This window comes from Centrocercus urophasianus, unplaced genomic scaffold, assembly GCF_019232065.1.
Source record: "Centrocercus urophasianus isolate 14NV4802_14NV808 unplaced genomic scaffold, USGS_Curo_1.0 seq_29, whole genome shotgun sequence".
In the NCBI taxonomy this organism is placed as follows: domain Eukaryota; kingdom Metazoa; phylum Chordata; class Aves; order Galliformes; family Phasianidae; genus Centrocercus; species Centrocercus urophasianus.
In genome coordinates this window covers 10,401,137-10,425,704 of record NW_024884855.1, presented here as the reverse complement: position 1 = coordinate 10,425,704, position 24,568 = coordinate 10,401,137, and the positions used below count along the sequence as shown (strand labels likewise).

The 24,568-nt window shown below is 44.1% G+C and overlaps 2 protein-coding genes across 4 annotated transcripts in view; both read right to left on the bottom strand.

The window, feature by feature from the left end:
• Positions 1-21,367, bottom strand: part of MAD1L1 (mitotic arrest deficient 1 like 1) — a 321,305-nt gene extending 299,938 nt beyond the window's left edge. The window contains exons 1-9 of the mRNA XM_042828240.1: positions 21,318-21,367; positions 19,702-19,855; positions 18,361-18,501; positions 16,480-16,659; positions 16,044-16,168; positions 15,323-15,404; positions 13,976-14,106; positions 12,894-13,008; positions 11,653-11,714 (exon numbers count right to left, since the gene is read on the bottom strand). Of these exons, the coding sequence (XP_042684174.1) occupies positions 11,653-11,714; positions 12,894-13,008; positions 13,976-14,106; positions 15,323-15,404; positions 16,044-16,168; positions 16,480-16,659; positions 18,361-18,501; positions 19,702-19,851 (986 nt within the window). The 5' untranslated portion in view covers positions 19,852-19,855; positions 21,318-21,367. The remainder of the gene's footprint in view (positions 1-11,652; positions 11,715-12,893; positions 13,009-13,975; positions 14,107-15,322; positions 15,405-16,043; positions 16,169-16,479; positions 16,660-18,360; positions 18,502-19,701; positions 19,856-21,317) is intronic.
• An 852-nt stretch (positions 21,368-22,219) lies between these two features.
• On the bottom strand, positions 22,220-24,488 carry MRM2 (mitochondrial rRNA methyltransferase 2). 3 transcript variants are annotated; one of them, XM_042827969.1, is made up of 3 exons: positions 24,439-24,488; positions 23,385-23,674; positions 22,220-23,010 (listed from the first exon to the last, which is right to left on the bottom strand). In XM_042827969.1, the coding sequence occupies exons 1-3, from the start codon at positions 24,456-24,458 to the stop codon at positions 22,586-22,588; spliced, it is 735 nt and encodes a 244-aa protein (XP_042683903.1). In that variant the 5' UTR covers positions 24,459-24,488; the 3' UTR covers positions 22,220-22,585. The 3 variants fall into 3 exon arrangements, with proteins under 3 accessions (XP_042683903.1, XP_042683901.1, XP_042683902.1); XM_042827967.1 differs by having other exon boundaries at positions 24,415-24,461; XM_042827968.1 differs by having other exon boundaries at positions 23,391-23,674; positions 24,415-24,461.
• Between the last annotated feature and the right edge of the window lie 80 nt (positions 24,489-24,568).

Sequence of the window (24,568 nt, the reverse complement as noted above, 5' to 3'; positions counted from 1 at the left end):
AGAGGCTGTGGGTGCCCCATCCCTGGAGAGGTTGAGTGGGGAACTGGGCAGCCTGATCTGGAGGCTGCCAACCCTGCTCACAGTAAGGGATTGAACAAGATCATCTACAAGGTCCCTTCCAACCTAAGCCACTCCATGACATTCTGTGCAAGTTACAGGTTTAATCAGTAGCCTCCAATTTACGCTCACATAGACACCCTGTGGTTAAACAGTACAGAATATGGGAAACAAATATTTTACAAGAATAAAAATAAACTATTTGAAGCACCTAACTACAGTCTAAAGACTGAAGTTGAGAAAAGGCACGTTTATCTTTAGCAGCTATGACAAGCCTTACAGACAGGAGCACACATTTCCCAAGACCTGTGTCTACCCAACTGGAAAAAATATATATTTCAGAGTACTTCTTCACTATTCCTCTCTACCAGCCTTCCAAATATATCAGTTATTTGGAAATACCCACTGCATCTCTCCCTGCCAGCTCCTGGCAGGCAGGCAAGCTGATAGGTGCTCCGTCACCTTGACAAAGTGGGCCAGCTCTCCAGAAGGCAGATGATGCCTTTGGCAAAGTTGCACTGGAAGCCATCAGACCTAAATGAAAGGCTTGTCACAAAGCAGGCTTGATGCCATCATCCTTGGCTGATGAATTTGCAGAAAACCACCTGAAGCCACAGAGCTTTTAACTCTGGGAATACCAAAAGCATATAGACAGAAATGTTATTTGCAAACCTAATGGTAAAATCAAGTTTAAAGAAACCATAACTAGGTTAAAGCATCATCTTCTGAACTCAGCTAGTAACAGAGCTGTAAGTAACACCAATGCTTGCCCAAGGTAACTGATGAAAAGCTGATTTCTTGAGTTATATTGCACACATTCTCAAAGGCAGATAACAATTCCTGCCATTCTTAGAAAAGTGAGCAGGATATCAAGCCTTCACTGAATATCTTGGGCGTCACAAAATGAGAAGGATTTTTTCACTGAAGTGGAATAAAGTGAACCTGGTCAGCAGAGCTTAACTTAAGAGATTTTGGATTTTCCCATGTTCTCCTATCCAACAAATATATCTTCCTTTCACAGAAACCAATATGCTACTCCTACCAGAACACCCCTAGAAGACACCTTAAGCAAGTAACAAGAAATCAAAAGCAATTCCAGCAGGAACGTGCTAGGAAACGGTCCCTGTATAGTTGCATGTTTCTCCCCAACAAAGAGGCACAGCAATTGTTTATTTTACTGACAAGATTGCTGAGAAAAGCATACAGAAAGGGAGCACATCAGGATGGTCAATGCGGCATCAGAAATGCAGAGAAGAGATGCTCAAGATTAAGTAAATGCATTCCTAGAAAAGCTGCAACTGCACCCACTTGGAAAGGTCAGACTGACAGATCTGAGCTCCACCGATACCGAAAGGCAGCAAAAGTAAACGCTGCTGCACTGCACAGAGGCTTCTGACACTACTCCAAAACACATCATCCTCTCCCATTAATGCCACCCTGCACATGTGACTTCATCAGGAGAAATGCTTCTCTGCTTGGTGAGGAGCAAAACACATGCAGAGCACCTTTCAGAGCACCAGCAGCCCTGAGGCAATAAAAAGAGATAAAAACTTGCAAAAATAAGCTTCATCAATGCACTGCCTGCATCCCACATCAGCAGCAGGGAGCAAACTAAAGCTCCTTACACTTCCACCTCTACAGCCTTACTTCCATGCGATACTTCACAACTTTGTTACATAATAATTCAAGGTTTAAAGAAAAAGGAAGTGAAACAGTATCAAAGCAAAGCATTTCTCTATGTATCACATGCCCAGCACACACAGCAGCTCCCATCTGCAAGAGTTTGGTGGTTTTTTTTTTTTACTTTAACAACAAACAACAGGTGAGGACACCAAGGAAAATCCCCACTACTGAAATACAACCCACGCTGCTGGAAGATAGCTAACCTCACTCTTCTGCTGCATGCCTCACTCGTTAGCCTGTGCCCTCCTATTTAGAGCAGGATTCCATTGCTGCACACAGTGGACCAGACGTGCATTAGGAAATAATCTGATCCAACGCGGCAATTCCTCTGTGGAAGTTGCTTTAAAGTAATCACAGCCAGGATGGGAGAACCTGGAGGCACTTATCTTCTAACTCAGCAACATTTCAAGTTACACCCTAAGAAGCGTTTCAAAACATGCAGTGTTTTTGCTACTAGAAGTCACACTGATTTTTTTCTTCCCTCTCCAAACAATGCAGCCACAAATGTATACTTACAAGCATGCTCTCTTCAACAGCATAGCTTGTGAGGAAAGAAAACATAGCCCAGGTGAAGACTTGCTTTGATCACAAATATTCAGCAGCAAAAAGGTCCCAAAGGAAGAAAGACTTGAGCTTGAGGACATGGCTTACATGGTAACATTACAAGGCATTTAAGCTAGCTTGTCAGAGCTAACAGCAATTTAACGATGCTGAAAGAGTTTAATATTCATACACCTCTGTTTTCCTCCCACCCCATCTTGATGCTGCTATGCCAGCTACCCTGTGAAGTACAATTAAAACAGAAAACGAGAAATTACCAAGCTGATCCAGTACAGAACTCTGTTCTGATGTCAAACCAAAGACAAATGATTCAGGCAGCGTCATCCAAGCTACCAGCAAAATCCCAGCTCCAGGCATTGGTGTGGGTAAGTTCCACCCAGAACTGAAGCTCTTTCAAAACACTATCAAGATAACCTGCACCAAATAGGCTCAGAAAAGTGTCTGATGATGTGGATCATATCTTATCTACAGCAGTAGGTAAAGCCTTTTTAATAGTTCAGCACATTCTTTCTAGCATTCTGTTTCACAAGAGCAAAGGTCAGCTGCCCTCACCATCCAGGCTCCTGCCCACATCTGAGTTGTTGATCTTCCTGCCCCCACATTGTATATAACATGTTCTACACGCACACTAAAAACACCTTTATCCATTTCCACTTCTCAAAATCCTGATATTGAACAATCCCAGCAGCTCCAAACCAAAAACAAGTTTCCATTTATACTCTTAAGATCGCCCCCTTGCCAACAGTAAGGAAAATCCACATCCATACAGAAATGGGATTAAGAACCTTCTAGATTAAAGTTATCTTTCTACTATCTACACCATCTTTCATAACCTTGTGGAGCTGCAGCTCAGCAGCTATTTGTGTACTTCTGACCCCACTGGCAGCTGCCTTCCCACAAATTAAAGCCTCCTTCCAGCTGTATTTATGGTGGGGCTACAGAGATTTGATTTAAATCCAGTGTTAGCCTTCAGCATAGATGTTTTTATTCTCCTCACCAGTGGAGGGACTGCTCCACTGACTGCTCTTCTTCCACCTTACTTCCACTCCTGTCAGTCAGTTCCACCTGTCCAGCTTTTGCATTTTTAAGAATCCTCTACATTTAGCATTTTAGCACTGCAACACAATGGAAAGCACAGCAATGAGAACAGCAAGGTTCCAGGCTGCAGCAAGTGAGGGTTTGCTCAGATGCAACAGCCACAGGCACAAAAATAAAAGGAAGAAGCTGCTCACCTTCAAAAGGCCTCAGGCAGGCAGGGATCTCCAGTGAGATGCCCCCACCTCCACTGCCAGCTCTTACATGAGGGCTGGGTCCTGGCTCCACCCTTCTGGTCACACAGCTGCATTGCATTGCACGCACCTGAGCCCCCTGGGTTGGCCCTGCCATCCCACCAGGTGCTCCATCAGTGATTCAAGCCATGACTCAGTATTTCCACTACAACCACACATCAATTTTTCTGCAACAAAGTCACGTGCAGAAATATTAAAGAGGATCCAAAGGCTAATCTTTAAGGAATTCGGCTCATCCATGTATTTTTCTTTCAACAACATTTCATCTACTATTGCTTAAACAATTCTTTATACATCCTGTAGTTCTTCTAGTCATTTTCAACCTCTCCTGCTCGGTTTGTACTTTCCCAAATGGCTCTCTTGATCAAATGTTTCAGTGAAGTTCAATTATGTGAGATCTACAGTACTTTGCTTGACAAGATAATCAATTTCCTAGACAAATAAAGCTGATATATTAGCCTGGAACAATCCATATTGCTACTCCTTGATCCAACCACAAAGGCATTGCCCTTATATTAAGGCCATGCCCACTAATACAAGGGAGTAACATTATAATAATATGAACACTTACTGAAACATTTTGTTTTTGTGTATTTTAAGGATGGTTTTTAAGTATTTGCTACGGTAAAAGAAAACTATTCTCAGTAAGCATCTTTAGTAACCAGTTTTACACATTTTTACATAGAAGTTTCCCTACAAAGACAAACTTGGAAGATAAAGTGTAGGATATTGCACATCAGAGAGAAGGCACAGCACATCCACCTAGAAAATTTAGCATCTTTCAGTATTTTAATTCCAGAACAGAGTTGAAAAGGTAAAACTAAAAATGAGCTAGAGATTATAATGGGTGTGGGAATGACAAAATGAGAGGCTGAATAAAAACCAAGCACAAATACCTGACGTAGGGCAGCATCCCCTTCAGCTTTGCTATTTAAATGACAATTCCACTTTTAAGGCAAACAGGATTGCTTAATGTAAGGAAAGCAACTTACAAAAGTGTCCGTGCTTTTGAAAGCTTCTCCTTCACAGTAGAGTGAGCAGCTGAGTTCAAGCCCATTTACACATAGCACGGGTCACTACGTGCTGGTAGAGCTACTCTCACCCAACTGCTTCCCAACAGCATCTCAAATACTACTTGCAGGAAATATGTCAGCAGCATGAATTGTTCAAGTTTGCCCAAGATTGTCAAGTCCCCAGTGGGGAACAGCACACTTGCAGAAGATAACACCAGCACATTTCTAAAACCAGTCCTGTTCCTAGGGGAAAAAAACAGCTGTAGGTTTATTGGATCAGGAAATGCAGCCCTATGCAAGCTGGGAAAATACTGTGCATTCTGATCAAAAGAGAGTCAGTAGAACATAGGTGATCTTCCTCCTCCCCAGAAGGAGTCTGCTGTCACCTGCACTTCCAAAGTAAGAGTTCTTAACCCAGATGGTGGGAATCATCCCTCTTTTCTTCAATTTCATTGTTCTCCAGAGAGTTTGTCAGTGATCTGCCACAGTTCCTCAAATCATTCCTCAACAAGACTGAGGGTGGGCTGAGCTGCTGTTCAGCGGCCTTCTTTATCTCCAGAATTCTGGAGCTGTGATCCCAAAAAAGACAGTTTCCCTCACCCTTCACAGACCTTTGCAACACAAAGGACAGATGTATTTTTGAAGGAAGCTCGCTTACTTCTTAACCCAATTTCTGATTACAACCTCAGTGTGCCAGGCATGAGTGCTGGCCCATCACTTTCTTACATGATTTCTTTTACACTCAAGATTTATTACACTGAGATATTAAAATGGCAACAAGCAACAACAGCACTTCTGACCACCAGAGAGAAGTACAATGTTTTTAGAGAAAATTCACACTGGACAGGGAAATGATGCGATAGGTAACCGCCCAGCACCTCAGTGAAGTGGCAGGAACAGACCTACAACACTCAGCTACCTGTGAAAACTAGAGTTTCAGGTTTTGAGTTGACAAATGAATATTTTCTCTCTACCACAGACAAAAAGCACTCTATCAAGGAAACCTAAAACATAAGGCACTGCAGAAAGAATAACATGTGCATTCTAGCAGTACAGGATAACAACAGAAGTTCTTATAACAATACTCCAACATACGCATGTCACATTCAACAAATAACAGCCTCCTCCATTATTTCCTTGTGTAAAGAATGGTGGCTTCAGTAAACAAACCATTACTGTGAGACAGCCACAATTTGTTTTCTCTTGAGACTTCTACCTTGTTTGCCAAACACGAAGGTCCGTCAGAACTGCTCAGGCACTTCTCCCTCACAAAAATGTGAAGCGTTTCTAAAGCAAAGCTTTCATCTTTTACACACAGCAAGCCCTACAAATGCAAAGCACGTAACACTCAGTCACAAATAAACACAATGATTATCCTCATCCTCCCTTCCAACCCCAGCTGCTCATGGCACTTCCTCTGCCCTGCGCTGGAACTACACAAGTACTTACACAGCCACGCAATAAACGTGATCAGGTACCCAATCTGGATTAAAGCTGATCCATTTTCTTTTCTTGATTACCTTTTGCTACACAGAACCACCTCTTTCAGCTGCAGTGCTTCAAGAATCAGAAAACACCAGGTGAGCATATTGTTTTCACACGGGTAGTCACATCAGAATCCCCTCAAGACTGAAACAGAGGAACTGCTGCAAGCTGACTGTGAGCCATCCTGGCAGGACTGCACAAGAGAAATTCACACATTCATCCCTGTGCAGAATCCTGCACAAATCCTTACTTTAAGGTACTTTGTGGGATATCAGCAACCTGCATGCAACAGCCCTCATTCCAGAGCGAGTTCTCCATCTTCGGTGGAAGGCAGAAGATATAAAATTAAACTTCTGAAAGATAACTAAAATACAATAAATCTCCTCTCCATAGAGGAGAACAGTTGATACTCCTCCCATAAGGTAACATAAGAACTTGCAACTGTGTATTTTCTAAAGCAAGCACTTTTTGTTTGCTTCTTTTGTTGCCCTCTGTGTGGTGTTTATCTCCCTTTCTTGTGCCCAAGGGATTCCCACTGTGACAAAACAGCTTGTTTTACATTGGGAATCTTGTCAGCAGCAGTGCAGCTTTCAGCATGTAACTTGGGATCTGTGAACAATTTTTTACCTAAAGCTTACGTGCACAAAATCTCAATTCCCACATACCACACTAATGCTCATTTTCAATTAGAAACATAATTCTGAAGTATGGATCCACCACTATGCAACCTCAACCAGAATGCAAAAAAAAAAAAAAAAAAAAAAAACCACACCAGAAATCAGTGTTTTAAGTTCAGGGTCAGTGGTCCAATGACAGCCAACATAAGGCACTCATTCATCCCTGCCTGGTGATGCAAGACCAGATGGCAACACCAGGCTACTCCAATATAAGTAGTAGCTTGGCCACGACACAATCATGCCCCCATTATGATCTCACCAGAATCAGCAATAATCACCCCCCAGTCTTGTCTTAACTGGTTCCAGTTAATTAAGTATCCAAAACACACACTCAAATTCAAAGCAATTCAAATTATTTCAGCATGCACTGCTTTGTATACCTGTCAACAGTTTTTCTTTTTTTAAGCCAGCAATGACTTATTCATAATGGACATTCAGAGACAGGTAAATTACTACCTCCTGAGAAAGGAGAAGATTATGAGCTTCATTCACTACTGCAAAGATATTCAATGCCTTGGATAGAAGAGAGTGCTAAGCATAGTTAATCACAGTTCAAAAAGGAAACTAGAGAACTCCAATATTCTCTTTTCTCTCCTACTCACAGGAAAGAGCACTACTCCACCACTAAATGCAGAATCAAGAAATTTGATTCCCTTTTCTCTCCTCTCCTCCCCTCCCCCAACTCCAAGAGCAGAACAAGCACAGGAGGACTACTGTACTGTGTAGCACCTGTGTAATTACAAATTACTTGCCACTTAATTAGACCCTTTCTTAGAGAGGAAAGGCAGACACATTCACACTATCTCCTCTCCCTAATTGGTTTCAGGCACTGCAGGAAGCCAGTCCCCAGGATCTGTCAGCCAGCCAGCCTACAGATGCTTCAGAAAGAAAACCAGGTCAGCATTAACAGGTTCACTTCTTTGGCTCTAGGCGACAGGTCAGCAGATCAGTGCCTGCTGTCTGCAGCTGGCAGGCTCCACTAAGTGAAAACAGTCCTTAAACACTGGCCTGAACTGCTGTCAAATCTGCACTTCTCTCCAGGTCTGGACAGCAAGCACACAACAGCTACACCAGCTCAGTGTGATGCCACTGAAGCTAACTAAATCCATCCTTGTAAAGTGAAGGACAACTACAGGTGCTCCCTAAACTCATGCTTCATTAAAACTACGAGTCTCTCCAGGTCAGCCTTACACCACAGGCATCGGGCCTAAGGTCTGTCTTCCACTGTAACCATATCAGATGTAGTTCAGGAAGGTCCAGGCCACGACTGGAATCTCTGAGCAGCACAGAAGAGCCTACTCTCTGAATACACATTTTTAAAAACAAGTTCATGGAACGAGAATCCTCATTTTATATTTGGTCTCTCCTATGTGCTGCAAAAGGGAGAGGAAGCAAGAACGATAATGTTGCGTGGGGAAGAAGAGTCAGGTTGTGAAGAGCTTCTATTAAACAAGAAGTGAAGAACGTGCTGTGTAGATATGAAGCTTAAAGTTGGTTGAAAGAAAAGCTCAACTGTGTGTGTTAGAGAAACATGCTCAAATCTTCTCCATGCCATTCTATCTTACTACCCTAAGAAACTGGATGTTGAGACAGTAACTGCACGTATGCAGCACTGAGCAGTTTTCAGAAGATTTAATAACAACAGTGACAGATTCCCGTTAAACAAGCTGATGCATCTTAACACACCCAGATGATGTTTCTTTAGCCCAGGCTGAGCCTGCTGGCCTGAAGCTGAAAGCAGTTTTCACAGCAGCAGGTGAAAGGATGCCACCTCGTGGGTGGTTGCGTACACTGTCATCAAAACAAACCCTCTGCCTTCTCACATACTGACAACACTCAGCCTTCCAGTAATACCTTCCTGTTAAAATACATATTGCAGGTGGCAGTCAAGAAATCACACAGAAAACATCCCTAACCTCTAAGAAAATAATCAAGCCTGTCGAGATTCTGCTGATGAAGATGGTCAATAACTACACAAACATCATACTTTGTAGAAATACAAACTCTGTCAGCACAGCCTGGAGGAAGAGAACAAGCAGCACGTTTTCCCAATGTTAAATCTTTCCCAAGAGCAGACTCCCACAGTAGCCATCCTCAAAGACTAAGATCAAAAATTAGCAGTACTTTCTACTCACAAAGCAAGAATTTCAAAACACGCCTTGCTTTCACGAGTCTTACAGCAGGAATATCAAGCAAGACTGATACAAAAGAGACCCAGAAGTGTTCCTACAAAACAAAGTTACATCTAAGATAAAAGAACATTGGAAAGCAGGCAGCAAAAAGATCAAGATATCGAGAGGACGTAACTGGAAGCAAAAAAGATCACATGGATTCATTATGTGTATACATGAACCACATGTAAGTATGGCACACATCACTTTCCTGGTTGGGCTCAATGCAGCTTCACAATTATGGCATGTTTGGGTAAGGCAGGTATAATTCAAAAGGGCTGACAAACACTGCACAACAGCATGCAAACACACTCCTGCATTAAAGCTAAAACAGATGAACTGTCACTGTTTCCACAGTTTCTGAGAGCAATGGGAAAAGCTCAGGAGATTTCTAGCACAAGAAACTGAGTACCTTCCCTCACTGCAAGTACAAGAATCCAGAACTGGCAATCATAAAATTATTTGAGAAAACTGCTAATGAACATGATTTCAACCAAAGGTGAAGCACAGTAAAACACTTAGCACTCATCTCCTTTTGGCAACTTTGAAAGAGCTAAAACAGTAGGATTACCACTCCACTCCTAAAAGCTGCATCTTCTTTCCAAGTGTTTTGCCTTAAAATTAGACTCACAGATCTGATCATAAGCCAATCTGACAGAAAGCCTGCTGGGACTCAGCAATCAGTGAACAGAACCATTGGGAGCAGACACAGAATAAGTCCTGTGGAAGTACTGCAGGAAACAAAAAACCATCCTCTCCTAAAATGCCACAAGCTTTTGCAACTCCATTACATTTTCTGTACTAAAGAAAGTGGTAAGAAAGCATGAAAAATCCTAATGCACTCCTGCCCTTTGATCATCCAGTTACTAGCAAACACACCACACTGGCTGTTTCAGACAACCATCCAACTTGCTCCCGTTTTCTTCTTCTACAAGATGGCCAATTAACTTCTCCTCAAGCTTTCCCCAACAGCATAATGGAGGAATCTGACCAGGACAGTGATCTCTCATCATCATCACACTGGCTGAAAATGAACAGAATTCATGGTGAAACACATCAGAGCAACAGGAAGGAAAGAAAAAACAGTGGTGGGAGGAGATAATCACCCAGTTCTACTTGCTACGATCGTATGCAAAAGATGATTCTTCTCAAGAGCAATTCCCTTTTCTGTATGAGAAGATACCACCAATAGTGCTAAACAATGTGGCCCAATCAAAAACCCAATGCTTAACAGCAAATATTCTGATTTTAAATGAAGGAGTTACTAGACTTCAACAGGCAGAATCACTTGGTTTCATTTCTCTCCCACTGTGAAATTACCTCATTAAACCTTTAACAGCTTGAGCTAAGTAAAAAGCTTTTACTCTACTGTCTGGTGGAATGAGTTCTTTGAAAAGGGTCCATGCTTGTTCTGTCCATTCTGTGCCATTGGAGATGTAACCCAATTCTAATTCCATCTGAACGCACACATCTTCATCAGAATGAAGAGGAGAATCTTAAGCACATTACCTACCTTCATACACCTAGAAAAGGGGTCGTTATCATCATTAAACAGAAAACACTGCAAGAACTACAGGGGCTTTCCTCAGCTGAACTCAAGTGTCTGTCACACGAAGCAGTAACGTGCCCAAATCATACATGCATACCCAAACACTCCTACTTGCAAATAATCCCTATTAGGCTGCAGGCATAACTCAGACACGTGTAATGAATGCAATAAAAGAACAATTGGTATAATTAAGTTTTGCAGTTCATGTTGCAGCTCAAAGCTTGAACCAATATTAAATGTGATCTGTGCAATAATTACATCAAAACAGCTCTTAAGCAAGAAGCATCAGTACTTCTAGCATAATAATGCAGACATTCAGGGAAGATAAAGCAGAGCTGAACCACACAAATACATCATACCTATTCAGAGAAAGTTCTGCAGCAGAAGAAAAAGATCCTGAGATTCACCGCTTCCAGTCTTTCATCGTACTATGGAGTTACTATGCTGTACTGGCAGAAGGACCAGCACAATGAGAGGATGTTAGAAAAGGAGGAATGCTCACCTGTCTCCAAAGAACTGGGCTCACAGAAAAAAAAATCCACAGAGGAGGGATCTCCAACCAGAGATCCTTCCCCAGTGCCAATCATCCCTCAAATGAGGTCTAAGAGAGGTGCAGCCAGGCTGCATCCCTCCCAGTCACACAGCTGAATTGCTTGCACTTGTGCTCCTGTGGCTGACCAGGTCTTTTCTCCAGGTGCTCAGAGGTTCAGGCCATAATTCAGCAGTACCCATACATACATAGCAAAGACCTTAAAAAACCAGGTTTGAGGCTTCAGACATCAGAGGAGTACACGAAGAGATTGGCTGTCTTACAGAACACCAGTTGGCAGCTGTTTGTTTTCAATTTTAAAAAACTGAGTTTATTCCATTTCTCCTGTTAAGTTAAGAGAACCTCCACCTAAACCCCAATGAAGCTATATGCAAGAAGTTCAAAGAACTCAATTAAATCCAGGCTGGTCAAGCTGAGTTAATGAAAAACAAGTCTGCCCCCAAAGATACTTTATAGCAGGATGTATCTTATGTCTCTTTTTATATATAATAATAAGTATCAGAACAGCTTCTACATAAAAGATAGTAAGAAAGCATCACACCACACTTGAGGAACCCAAATAACTAAGGAAGAGAAAGTGTTTGAAAAGTTTTACCTCCAATGCATTGAGCACATACCTGATATTCAAGCCAGTGCTCTGGTCCAGTTTCTCCCAGCTTTTTAGTTTTCCCAGAAGTTTCTGAAATATAAAGCAAAGGAAAGTTAGAGACACAGCAGAACATTTCAACAGCTTGTTTCCCCACAGTTTTCTGATAATTCTCCAGTCAAACTCAGCGTATTCTCTTTTTTGTCTATGGATTTCACTGTCTTATCTAGCACATCTGGGCTGTCATACTGCAGATGCTACAAACACTTTCCCCGACACCACAGCCCTGTTATACTGGGTGGAACCCACATCTTACTTCAGCATTTTATTTTCCACAGCAAAGCACAACAAAGATAACAGAATGGCAGAGCCCTGATGGGCTGCAGCAAGCAAAGATTCACACAGCCATAACAGCAAAGGGGGTACAGAAAGAACAGAAAATAAGCTTCTTACCTTCAAAGGCCAGACAGGGATCTCCTGAAAGATCCCCTTGCCTCCACTGCCAACCCTTAAATGAGGACTGGGAAGGGGTGGATCCTGGCTCCACACCTTCTGGTCACTCAGCTGCATTGCATACACCTGAGCTCCCCTAGTTTGGCCCTGCCTTCCCACCAGGTGCTCAATCACTGCTTCAAGCCATGACTTAGCATTTCTGCTACACCACACCTGTGAGCAACTACCAATGTACAAGACCTTAGCAGATGAGACTTTGTAGAGGAAGAAAACAAGTTATATTCCCAACACTCACACTGCAGTAGCTGAAGCACACAATTCTCCACCAATTTCTTCTACAGCTTCTGTATCAGTACCAGAACATGTGAGCCAAATCTGACCAGACACCAATGTAGTTCTGCAAATTAGTAAGTCTATACATTTAGTTTGATCTCTTGGCTTGACACAGGGTGGGATGAAAACAAGACAGCTTTACTCAACTGAAACCACATTCTGGCCTTGGTAGTGCAAGGGAAGCAATCCAAGGGGGTACTGAGGTTCTAACCATACACGTGCCCAGTAACACCACAGGCTTAATGCTCCCCCACCCCCCAAAATAAAGATGCAATAGCAAAGCCAAAAAGAACACTAAGATTGTAACAGACTCAGCTGCTTTTTATTCTTCACTCTCACACGTTGACAGTCAAGTTGGTGAAAGCCATGCTCACGTTCACTGCTTCGAATGTGTCTCAAGTAAGACAATGCAGGGAGAGCCTAGAGCACAGGCTGGGCAACAAAGGAAACCCCATTCTGCTCCTCCAAGTATTCTTAGCTCCTCACCTCATTTTCCAATTCAGCAGTCACTAACTGTGCTTGGACTTTCTCATAGCGTTCCAATTTTCTTTGGAGACCTTCTACTTCTTCTTTAAGCAAACCATTGTTTTCTTTCATTTCCCTGTGGTGAGAAGACAGGCAGCAAATGAAAAGTCACACAAGTCAGTATGTTCTCATAAACTTCCACATATACATGCAATTACAAGGGAGTAATATGACAGCATACATTACGACATTCAACTGACTCACTTCTATCATCTCCACTGCAAAGCTGCTGCTACCAAAAAAAAATTGAAGTTTTCCCACTACAAGCACCATCCCAATTATGTCCAAACAACCTGAAGTTTTGTATCAGCTTTGCTGATTGGCAAAACAGCACGAAAGCTTGCAAGGCTCCCAACTCTGATCTTCAGCCTGGCTGAATGCAGGGTTGGAACACAGCAAGTGGTAGACAGTGCAGGTTTTTTGTAGTCTATGATGACTGAGCCAGTATTGAGGCTGCTTGCTTGCACTTTAACAGAGCTGTGCAAGGGTGAGACAAACTCTTTCAAAAAAGAAAAGAACCACTTCTGTTGATAGCGTGGTGCTTCAGGTGCACAAAACAAGAGTGAGAAAACATTCCAAGAGAATCAATTTAAAATGATTATCAAACAGACTAGGAGTAACAATAACTCTGTAGTAATATTTAATGTTATTTAAATTCTAGTTACTTCATGTACAGCTTTCTTTACAGTTCTTTCTTTCCCAAACCTGTACAGAGTTCATCGCCATCTTTAAGCACCGAATATGGTTTGAATAAATAGATACTGCTATGCAAAGTTACCACTATGTATTGTGTGAGGCTTTCAGAGCGTTAGGGAAGATTAGCAGGCCTTGTCAACCCCTGTCCACAGTTAACCATCAACCCATGTTCAGGATTTACATGAGATATTTCAACTTTCTTCTAACGTTTCCCATATGAAAGTATCACATGCCACACTGTAAACCTGGTAATTCTGACAGAAGGATTTGGAAGTGTACAAAGTGGAGTTGTAAGAGCTGTAGAAGAACAGAAGGTAACCCCCCCAACAACCGAGGCCTTCTTTCACCTGTAGTATGCATTTTCCTCCCTCAGCTGTCGCAGCTCCCGCTCCATTTTGGGGAAACGGGCCAGCTCTGTCTTCATGTTCTTGACGATAACAGCATCGTGTTCCTGCTGGGAGAACTTCTGCTCCAGGTCCTGGAAGGCAAGAGATGACAGAAGGACGGCAATGATTTACTTGGAACTCTTAAAAATTACATTTCCTTTGTACTTATGAAACTTGAATCAATGAATGACTGGAACCAAACTCAGAACGTGCCTCAGTAGATCACACGGTCAAATCCAAAACAAGGGCATTTGTTACGTTTCTAACACATGGGCTAGCTTCTTCTCTACACCCTTCTGTTTACCCTAAGTTCCTAAGAAAAAAGTAATCTCAGTCAATAAAACAACTTCATACTAAGCCAAAATTCAGATTTTCTTGTCCTCTAGCCCTCCATTAACTAAGTGTAAAGATGGACATTTGGATAGTCCTGAGGAATTAGGAATCAAAAGAGATATAAGAGCCCATTTCAGCATTATGGCAAACATTTCTATGGAGGTAGGGGACATTTATTTAGAGCTGTAACGTGGTTTGATACCTTGTTTTTCCACCTTTCTTTTTAATGGATTTGCCTACAGATGGAAGCCTCTCCTTGCAATCACAGAATGAGCAATGAGACTATATCTCAGCACAACTTTACAACAGCTACAAGCAAAGCAAGTCCTTAGGAGGAAGTTCTGCCATACAGAGGGTGGTGAGGCACTGGCACAGGTTGCCCAAGGAGGCTGTGGATGCCCCATCCCTGCAGGCATTCAAGGCCAGGCTGGATGTGGCTCTGGGCAGCCTGGGCTGCTGGTTGGTGACCTGCACACAGCAGGGGGTTGGAACTGGATGAGCACTGTGCTCCTTTGCAACCCAGGCCATTCTGTGATTGTATGATGCTATAAAGTCATAACCAGCATCCGCTCAGAGCAAAGCAACCCTACTTCCTCCAGGAAGATCAAAAGCAAGTGGAAAAGACACACCAACATACAAGGTAATTTGAAAGGACATAAAATATCTACGCTTACATTTTATTGTGATTTTGAAAGCTTTGCAAGCAGTTGCAGTTTATGAAAAGAGCTAACCTCAACTCCAGAGAAAGGATTTTCTGGGAAGCAGAAACTACAGCTGCTAGGTTCATTCTCCAGCATTTGAGCAGGGGGAAAAAAAAAAAAAAAGAAAAAAAAACCAACACACCAGGTCGCTCTAGAATACCAATGCACTGGGCTCAAGATGAAACAGAGCATTCATCCAGAATACTTCTGCTCTGACACTGAAGAAGTTTTTAAAGAAAATCAACACAAGGTTCATACAGACCCAGTGTCTTACCTTAATCTTCTGTTCATATTCTGCCAGTAGGGACTGGCTTGCTTGCAATGTCTGGATTTGCTGAGTAGCCTCTTGCCATTTCCTATTAGACACAAACAAGAGATTTAGCACCCAGGAAACATGTACCAGAGAAAGACACGACACAAACATTTCCAAATACTGTTAACAAAGTGTTTGGTACTGTTATATAAGATCACCTCACACTCAATCTTCCTGTAATTCAGAGAGAAAAAAAAACAATTTCTTCACTGAAAAGATGCACCTCGAGAAATATTCCAAAAAGTCAAGCCTCTTTTATTCTGAAATCAATAAATATTTATACACAGTAAATAAGGAAAACCAAGGAAAGCAAAGAAAAACACACTCATCTGTCAAGTACCCCTCACCTATGATTTACGGCTTGATATTTTTCTTCTGTTCAGTCTATAAGATTCAGATCAGCCTTTCCCACCCACCTGCCTTCTGTTAACTCTCCAGTATGAACATGAAACATCAGTGAGAGAGATTTTAAACTTGAGGTTTTTTTTTCCCCTCAAGGTACAAATAAAATTCTCCTAAGAGCTACTTTCAAACAACACTTATAACCTGCACATCCAGTTCAAAGAATCCCTTTGAAGAGTGGAAATCAAACAGCGTTGAAAGGTTTTTGAGTGACAACACCTGCATAAGACTCAAGTTTTGTTTGCTTTTTTCTCCTCATAGTTATTCATCTTCTGCTTACTTATGTTGAACATCCAGCTGTTCCATCAGCTCTTGCTTCTGCGAGTCTTGGCTTGTCATCTGCATCTCCTGATTCATTATATTCCATTGTAGCTCAGATATCTTCCCTTTTAATATAGTGATCGTCTGCATTAGTGGGAATAAAAAATAAACTGGAGATTATGGATTGTAGTACACAGAATCCACATCCAACTAATGATTCCAAAGAATGAACGGTAGGTAACTTCAGTCTCATCCACACTACAACTCCCCCAGTGCCCCTGAACAATTTCCATCTTAATATCTCCTTCCTCACCTCCTGCATTCTTTATTCAAAGTTGATCTGACATCTAGCAACACATTTCTTTTTTTGTAAATCAGAACGGCCATTTTCCATTCACAAGAACTACAAAGTCACCTGAATCTATAAACGGATAAGAAAGTTATTCTGTTCTTACTTCATTAGCTTCAGCTAATTTGCTCTCCTTCTCTTGCAGTTTCTTACTCATTGTCTCCATACTCTTCTTATAGGATTTGTTCATCTCCATTTGTTCCTTCAGTTTATTTTCAGCTTCTGTTTCCCTTTCCTGGTACTGCTTTATGCGTGTGAGCAGCTCCTGGTTACGGTCAGCCTCTCGCTTGCAAAGAAGAAAAAAACAACATGAAAAGACATAGAAAACCAGCACAAAGGTGAAGCTCTTTTTACCTCCCTCACCTCTGCTCCTCATTGCTGTGGTCACCACAGCATCACCACGAAGCCATGTTACCTACACCAATAGCCTTCAACCCTTCCACTAGCAAGGACAGGACCAGCAGCTCAACGCCAAGGAACTCCTGGCAGTAACAAAGCTAGGAAACAGACCCTTGCTCCCTCTGTTAGAGGCATGAATCCTGGAATGCAGACACGGCCTCACAGACTCCACTGTACACTCCACAGCAGATCAAAGATGAAAACATTCCATGCTCTGGTTTGCAATTCAGCCACACATAGCAAGTGGACTTTCAGAACCTCAGAGCTCGGTAGTTGGGTCAGTAAGACAAACTTTCCTCTGCAACTTCTGGCAGTTGTATGAGGTTATTTAATGGAGAAGCAAGTGAAATTAAACGCGCAGTGTCATCAATGAACACAACAAACCTTTTTGCACTCTGACAATCTTTCATACACCTTCTCAGTTTTTTCCTACCACAAATTGATTAATGCTTATTTGAAAAATCTGTAGTAAATTGCTTTGCTAATCAAAGCAAATCGAGACATGGATTTACATAGTAAGTAAGGATTATGCAAAGCAGCTTCCTAAAACCTTCATTCACATGACTCAAAAAAACACAGAATCTGAGCAGGGTGATTAGCACAGTGCTGGATTAGTGCTGCTCCCTTTTCTGCACTAGTATTTCAAGGGTTTCTGTGACTGACTCAGCTAGATTCCAGTTTGAACTCTTCATGGCTTAATCCTGTATCACCTGACTTCAACAGGAATGAAGACCTGAGTCACTGACCCACTATTTCACAACCACACGCTAAATCCACCACCCAACACTCTTAAAAACACAACAAAACATGCTTAAAAGAAGTCATTTTAAATAATCAGTTGCATGTAAGACCTTTATTATCATACAGAACCCAGAGCTCTACTGCCATTTGCAGTGACAAAGCTAAACAAACATATATGGGCATAAAGTCAGAAACCAAGAAAAGCTATTAGTCCCCGAGTGAGGCTCACAGTCTTATCAATGAAAGCCCTCTTGTGTGACAGTGCACGGTTGGCACCGCTGCCATTCCAATTAAATTACAGTCACAAAAATGAAATACTTGCAATTGTGCCAGCAGAAGTTTAAATACGTTGGGGAGAAAAAAGCGCTTAAATATTTCCAGGAGAAACAAAGCACAAATCCCTTTTTGTTACTGCTACCCATGACAATTCCAACGCGACGCTGACAAACCCCAGTGATCAGATCGCTGCTCACTGAGCAAACAACGTTCTGACATTCACACAGGATTTGTGCACGTTAGCAAGTAGCACAAGGCATGCACACCATATGCCCCTCAGAAGTCTTCCCTACACATGAGCTCAAGTCTTGCTCTGAAGACTGAGTGCTCATTAGCAGCCAGAGAGCTCCCAGTGCCAGAGAGCACTTGCTCCTGGACTGCATCTTTTAGTTTACTTTCATCCAAAAAGAGTGTGGTATGCACACCCTGAGACACAGCACTGCAAACCAAAGCGCAGCACGCGAGAACAGCCAGAAGCCTTTCCCTGACCCAAACTAAAACACCAACACAGAACACCACACGTTCTAACTCAGACTCGCGATAACAGACCACCTACGGTTGTTCTTCTTACCTCATAGTTTCTGGCATTAGTGTTAGCTGCCTTCTCCAGCTCAATGCGAGCTCGTTTGTGGCTAAGCTCCATCTGCATCTTCTCCCGTTCCACCTGCAGGAGCTGCGATTTGGAATGGATCTGCCCAGCTTGTTCTTCCAACTGTCCAGTTCATACGTGAAAAGAGACAGCACGCATCATTAACAGTGCTGCAATAATACTGCTACCCCCTGCTCTGTACTATCCAGCTGATAGTTGCATAGCACTTCACAAACTAAAAGGCAACTGTCACCACATTTGTGGTGCTTGTCCTCTCAGACCAGCTGCAGATCAGGAAGCCAAGGCCAAGAGCTCAACCACACGTCCAGGAACCTGAATCAAAACAGCGTTAGCTGGAAGGACGTGAATTTAAGTTCTGAATTTCAGTTTAGAGTTTCGTGCAGGATTCCTCATTCCATCTCTAGAGGTACTTTATCTGACAAAATGCATTCCTCTATCTAAGAAATGTTAATTACAAAATTACGAATTACAAAAAACCCCCCAAGCATTATAAGATTAACAGCAGCTACCAATAAGCAGAGATCAGGCACCCAATTAAGTGTAAGCGTGGAGCAAAATAACGTGTTTTCTTTTTTCTATGACCTGCTACAATATGACACTTCAGATTACATTACTTTACAACACACACATGGTTGGCACTGCTGCCATTGCAATTAAATTGGAGAGATATATTTACCAAGAGAGGTATATTACAATACCTCTCTTCTAAGCAATGTACATTCTATATCACTTCTGGAGGTGGTGCAACCAGAGATGCACCACTGACAAAAAATCCACACATTTTTTCAGTACTTTTAATATTACAAATGTAAAGCAGTTTTTTATTAAAAGGCAATGATATCATACTATTATCTAGAGCCCTACTTAGAAATAGAATACAGAAACTTTATTGCAGCATAATAGAGCTTACGATGCAAGATGTCAACTTATCACATGCTGTAAGAGCAAAATGCAGCTTGCAGGAAAAGTCAAGATGACTTGGGGATACAGAGAGAGGCAGACAAGAAATCCCAGCTGACTGGCATACTGAAGCCACAGCAAGTCTCTTCCATGTCTCCACACAAGGAAAATTTAAGGTAAATAAGCAACTTACTGGAATTACATTAACAAGTATAAAGATTCTAGAACATTCTCAGAAAATAAATCTCTGTTACTGAGCATGCATGAGTAGCAGTTTTATAAAGAATGGTCACATCTTAATGAAATAACCCCAATGCTTAGAAATGCAATGCTTAGATGCAAAGGAGGCTACAGCCATACAGAAGAGAAGCCGTAGGCAGCAGCACGCTGAGGACACCTCACCTGCACCCTCTGCTGGTACTGAATCTGCAAGGAGCTCTGAGATGATGCCGGCACAGGCTGCCCGGACACCCCCTCCATACGCTGTGAAATGAAGTTGTTGAAGGATCTCAAGGTGGAGAAGACAGTGGTATTACCTTCCAAGTCTTCCATAGCTCTGGAAATACATAAAAAGTTATCAGTGAAGCATCCAGAGCAATCTGGAGTATACAGATGCTCTACTAAAAAAAATATATATATATGTATATATACACATCTGCCCTAAGATGGCACAAAATGCAACATCTTCCATCTTACACGGCACAGCATCTAACCTGCCTGCCACTGCTGGGGTCACCTCAACCAGAAAACACCACACAGCTGAGGCAGAAGTTGTAGATCTCTGGAATGAAGAATTGAGGCAAAAAAAACTGTCCTCTTCTTGGTGTTATAACCAAAGTGGTTTGCTTTTATTTAGATACATTCCCCCGAATCTCTGCAAGTTAATATACAAACAGAAGTTGCCTTAAGTTACACCAAAATGAGCTCTCCCTTCCTCTGGAAGCAGGATAGATTCAGGGATACAAGTTAACACCACAGGACAGGAAGCTCTGCAGCACATCACACAAAAAGAACTCCTTACTCTGCCCCCCAAACAAAAAAAGGGCTGGGGCAGGAAGAGAATAAATCCCACAAGGATAGCAAGCTCTGCCTTGTAAGCAGCCTGATTCTGGTTTCCAAACAGCACTTTGGTATAACTTTCAACACGTCTCACTCCTGACAGACCGCTTCCATCAGCGAGACGTAGCTCCTTGTTCATGTAGAAGTTTTTGCAAAATCTTCCTTTAGATTTGCAATAGCACTAAATGGCCACAAACGCATTAAAACTGGAGGTCAGAGAGGCTGGCAAGGCGCTCCCAGAATGCCTGGGGAAGCTTTAAGTGAATTCCTCTGAAACTGCAAGCCCTACAAGTCCCAGAAGCACAAAAGGAGGCCGGGCCAGGAAAGGCACCGGGTCACACACAGACTTACAGCAGCCCAGGCTGAGGGCTGACCCTCAGGCCCACCAGCTCACGGCAATAACACTCTTTGGACTCACGTCATCACAAGGAGCCGATACAACAGAAGCACGCTGGGAAGAGATCACTCAAAACCCAAACGAAAACGTTTATTAGAAACAAGCACTGCATTACCACGCACGACAAGACAGCGCTGCCAACAGGCTTCCAGCAAACCGATCTCAAACCGGGCGCGGGGAGAACAGGGACAGCACCAGCAAACAAGTCAGGCACGCCCTGCTGCCCTGCTGCAAAACACCACCGTTTGTTTTATTTTTGTTCCGTGCAGCGCCCCACAGCAGCCCCCAACCCCACCTCGGCGCGAGCAGCCGAAGAACGGGCAGCACGGGGCGAGGGGCTCCGTCCGCGAGACGGCAGAGCGGGGCACAGCCGTGCCCTGCGCTCACGGGACGGGAGCACGGGGACGCGGCGCTGCCCGCCGCGCTCGCTCCCATAGCGCCGCCTTCAGCCATGGGCGAGGCCAAAGGGCGGAGGCGGGCTGCGGCGGGCAGTGCGGTGCGGGATCCCCGGGCGCAGCGCTGCACGCCGCCTCCCCGCCGCTCCCCCTCCACCCGCACTCACCGCCGCTGCCCGCTTGGATCTCCCTCCTCGCCCCGCCGCCGAGATCTCACGCGAACTCGCGCCCGCCTCTCGCGAGAAGAGCGGCCCGCCACGCCGTAATGACGGCACGAGGCGCGCAGCTCATGTTCGTACCGTAATGCTCCGCCCGGGTCGCGGCGCGGCTGTGTGGCGGCGGGCCGGGCTGTGCCGAGCCTGCTGGCAATCGCGTGGAAATGAAAAACGGAAGTTCACAGTAGTTGCCATCTGATAAATCCGCGAGCCATTCGAAATGGTATATTTACGACGAGGAAGATGCGAAAGCCCCTTTTACAACTCCTGGCACAGCCAGCCCTATAGCAGCGCTGTTTAATGGAGGAGCCGTCGCTTCCAGATAAGGCAGTGGCCAAATCTATTTTTGCAAACTGAACTCTGGCAACTCAGTCACGGTTTTATCAGTAGTTCTACCTGTCTGGGCTCTAGGAAAATCTTGTCATTTTGCCTAATAAGCATTACTGGTCAGCCATAAAACGTTACTGAGAAAGTAGGCAGGAATTGTCTCAGCTGCGGCGATGCTGCCCTGCTGTCACTGGATTTATGAGCACAGTGAAGTAGCAATTTCTAAACGTAAGCTGTATCTTTAGGAAATGCAGCAAAGCCATCAGCTGAATACTCCAGGGCCAGAGCCGGACATTTGAAATGTCTGCATTGGAGACCACATGTGACAATGCAGATTCTGACGTGCACAAAAACGCTGTTTTGATGTGTGCTAATAAATGACATCAGCTTTTAGGAAAGATGAAGAGGAAATAAATTGGCTCAACCCCCCCCCAGCCAGCCCTTCTCATTCTGACAAGCGCCTTTATGGTTAGTCTCAAATCTGACAGCATTAGAAATGCAATGATTTTCAAGCACACGTTAAGAACTCATATAATCACTGCTTTATTTTCATTTCCATTACAACAGCCCCAGAGGTTGCCTTTCAGATTATTGCTCTCCATTATTGCTCTCCATTCCCAACTGTTTTCTCCACAGGTGTGAAGCTAGATTGGATGTCTCTGCTTGTGCAATTAGTGGATAAACTCAGTGGGGCAGCACCCTGGTTTTATTTTCATATTTGAAAAGCATGATGTACTTTGTGAGAATTGCAGCAGATTTCCCGAGGTTGTTCTCAGCAATCTAATAGTTCAAGCTGGGGATCTTCATGCTGGGAGTTTTCTTTAAACACATGCCACGTTCAGATTTCCAGTCTGTCTCTGATCACCTGTTTGATATTCTGCATTTCCCAGCTTTCATTTCCCTTTGTACAATCTTGCCAAGTAATAAGATTCAGATGAGTCCTTCCGACTGGCCTGAGGCTTTATAGTTCTCACGTCTTGGAACTGCTCCTTCAATTTGTTTTGAAGAACACGGGACTCATGTCCATCCCAGAATTTACACAGTATTGTCCCTTTTGGCTTTAAAATACTTTGTGACAGATTCACAAGGCCTAAACACAAACCGATCAACTTCTGATGATCCAGCTCTTTAATGCCTGTTGCATTCGGTGCCATGTCACTCAAAATAACATCCACCTTCTTTGCAGGAAGCAGATTCTGAATCGCCCTTTGTGTGCTTGGGTCTGTAATGTCAGCCTGTGACAAGAAGACTGCGCCTTCCAGCGGGGAAATCCGTAGGAGGTCAACTCCAAGGACGAAGCCAGTAGGGGCAGCAGGATCTAGGTTGTAAGGATGAACATCAAATTGAATTCTTGTGCTTGAAAACAACTTGCATATACATGAACTCTGTTATATTCAGTAAACAAAAAGTTATTGCCTGCCACAGACTTCCTGCCCATCCATAACTGGTTTGCTGCATGCAGCGACATGGTCTGCTACTAGTCAAAGCATTTACAACATTAAAACCCAGTTACATCAGATAGGCAAGAGGTAATCCTATTGTGTTTTTGGGAGGTTTTTTGTTTTTTTATTTTTGCAGAGCTGGCAGTATAATCCAACAACAGTACACATGATAATGCTTTTCCTTATAACTATGAGCATCTCAAAACACACAAACCACTCCCCATCCCGAACACCAACAATGTGCACTCACCAGTACCTAAGGCATTGACCCTCTCTACAGCAACCTGACTCCAAGCACCAGGTGCTGCTCCACAGTCAAGAACGGAAAGTCCTGGGCGGAGAATATGAAGCCTGTCATCTATCTCCAGTAACTTGAAGGCACTCCGGCAACGGTAATGCTGCTGTTTCGCTGCCTTGACGAAGGGATCCCTCAACTGCCGCTCCAGCCACCAGTTCTCTGCGGCAGTTTTCTTCTTCAGGAGCCTCACTGTGCTGTGCAGACAGCTGCGCTGCAGAGGAAGGCTCAGCAAACACTGACAGCTGCCCAAGGAGAAAGGTGACAGTCAGACCATGCACGGCCACAGCACAGGTTTCTGAAGCACGTATTGATTCATTTCCACCATGAACACGGCTCCTCCCATCTATCATCACGCCCACCAAGAGCCTCACAACTTCAGAGATTCCTGGCCTCTTCAGTTCCCTGCTCCACTTACCACGAGAAGAGCTGTAATGGGGATCAACACCTCACTGGTTACCCCCTGAACCAAGGGGGAAGAAGTGGGATCTCATTGCTGGAGCTCTGCAGCTCTCCTCAGGTGTTTTCTGTTCACATGGACACCTGGTGCTGTGAACAAGCCCTAACGAATCCGCCAGCCGTGCCAGGGGGCTGCACAGCCTGTGTGCCAGCAGCAGAGCTGGGCTACGACCTCACCACCAGCTCGCGCTCCTCACTGACCCCAAGCGCCGTGTCAGAGATGTGAGCATGGCTGAACGTCACCTTCCTGAAAGGCTTCTAAAGCCGAGAATCCATCGTCTTAAGGGGAACTGCAGTGCTCTTATGGGCAGTTAGATCACGGAACCACGCTGTACCACCCAAGCCCCTAAGGTTCACAGCGGCGTCCCAGCGCTCCCTGAGCTCCGGCAGTTCGGGCCGTGCTCACCGCCCTTCCCCGACCCCCAGCCGCCCCTCCCCTGGCAGCTCCGCGCCGTTCCCCCGGGCCACGGGTGCCGGTCACCAAGGGACGGGCCCCGCAGCTCCCAGGGCGCAGGGACGGCAACCCCGAGCCCGGCTCCCCGCCACGCACCGCGCCCCGCACAACGCCATGGCGGCCGCCGCCTCCCGCCCCGCGCTGGGGCGGAGCTGAGGGCGGAGCCTCGGCGGGCGAGGCGCGGGAAGAGCCGGGCGCGGGGAGAAGGGGAAACCGTGGTGTTTGG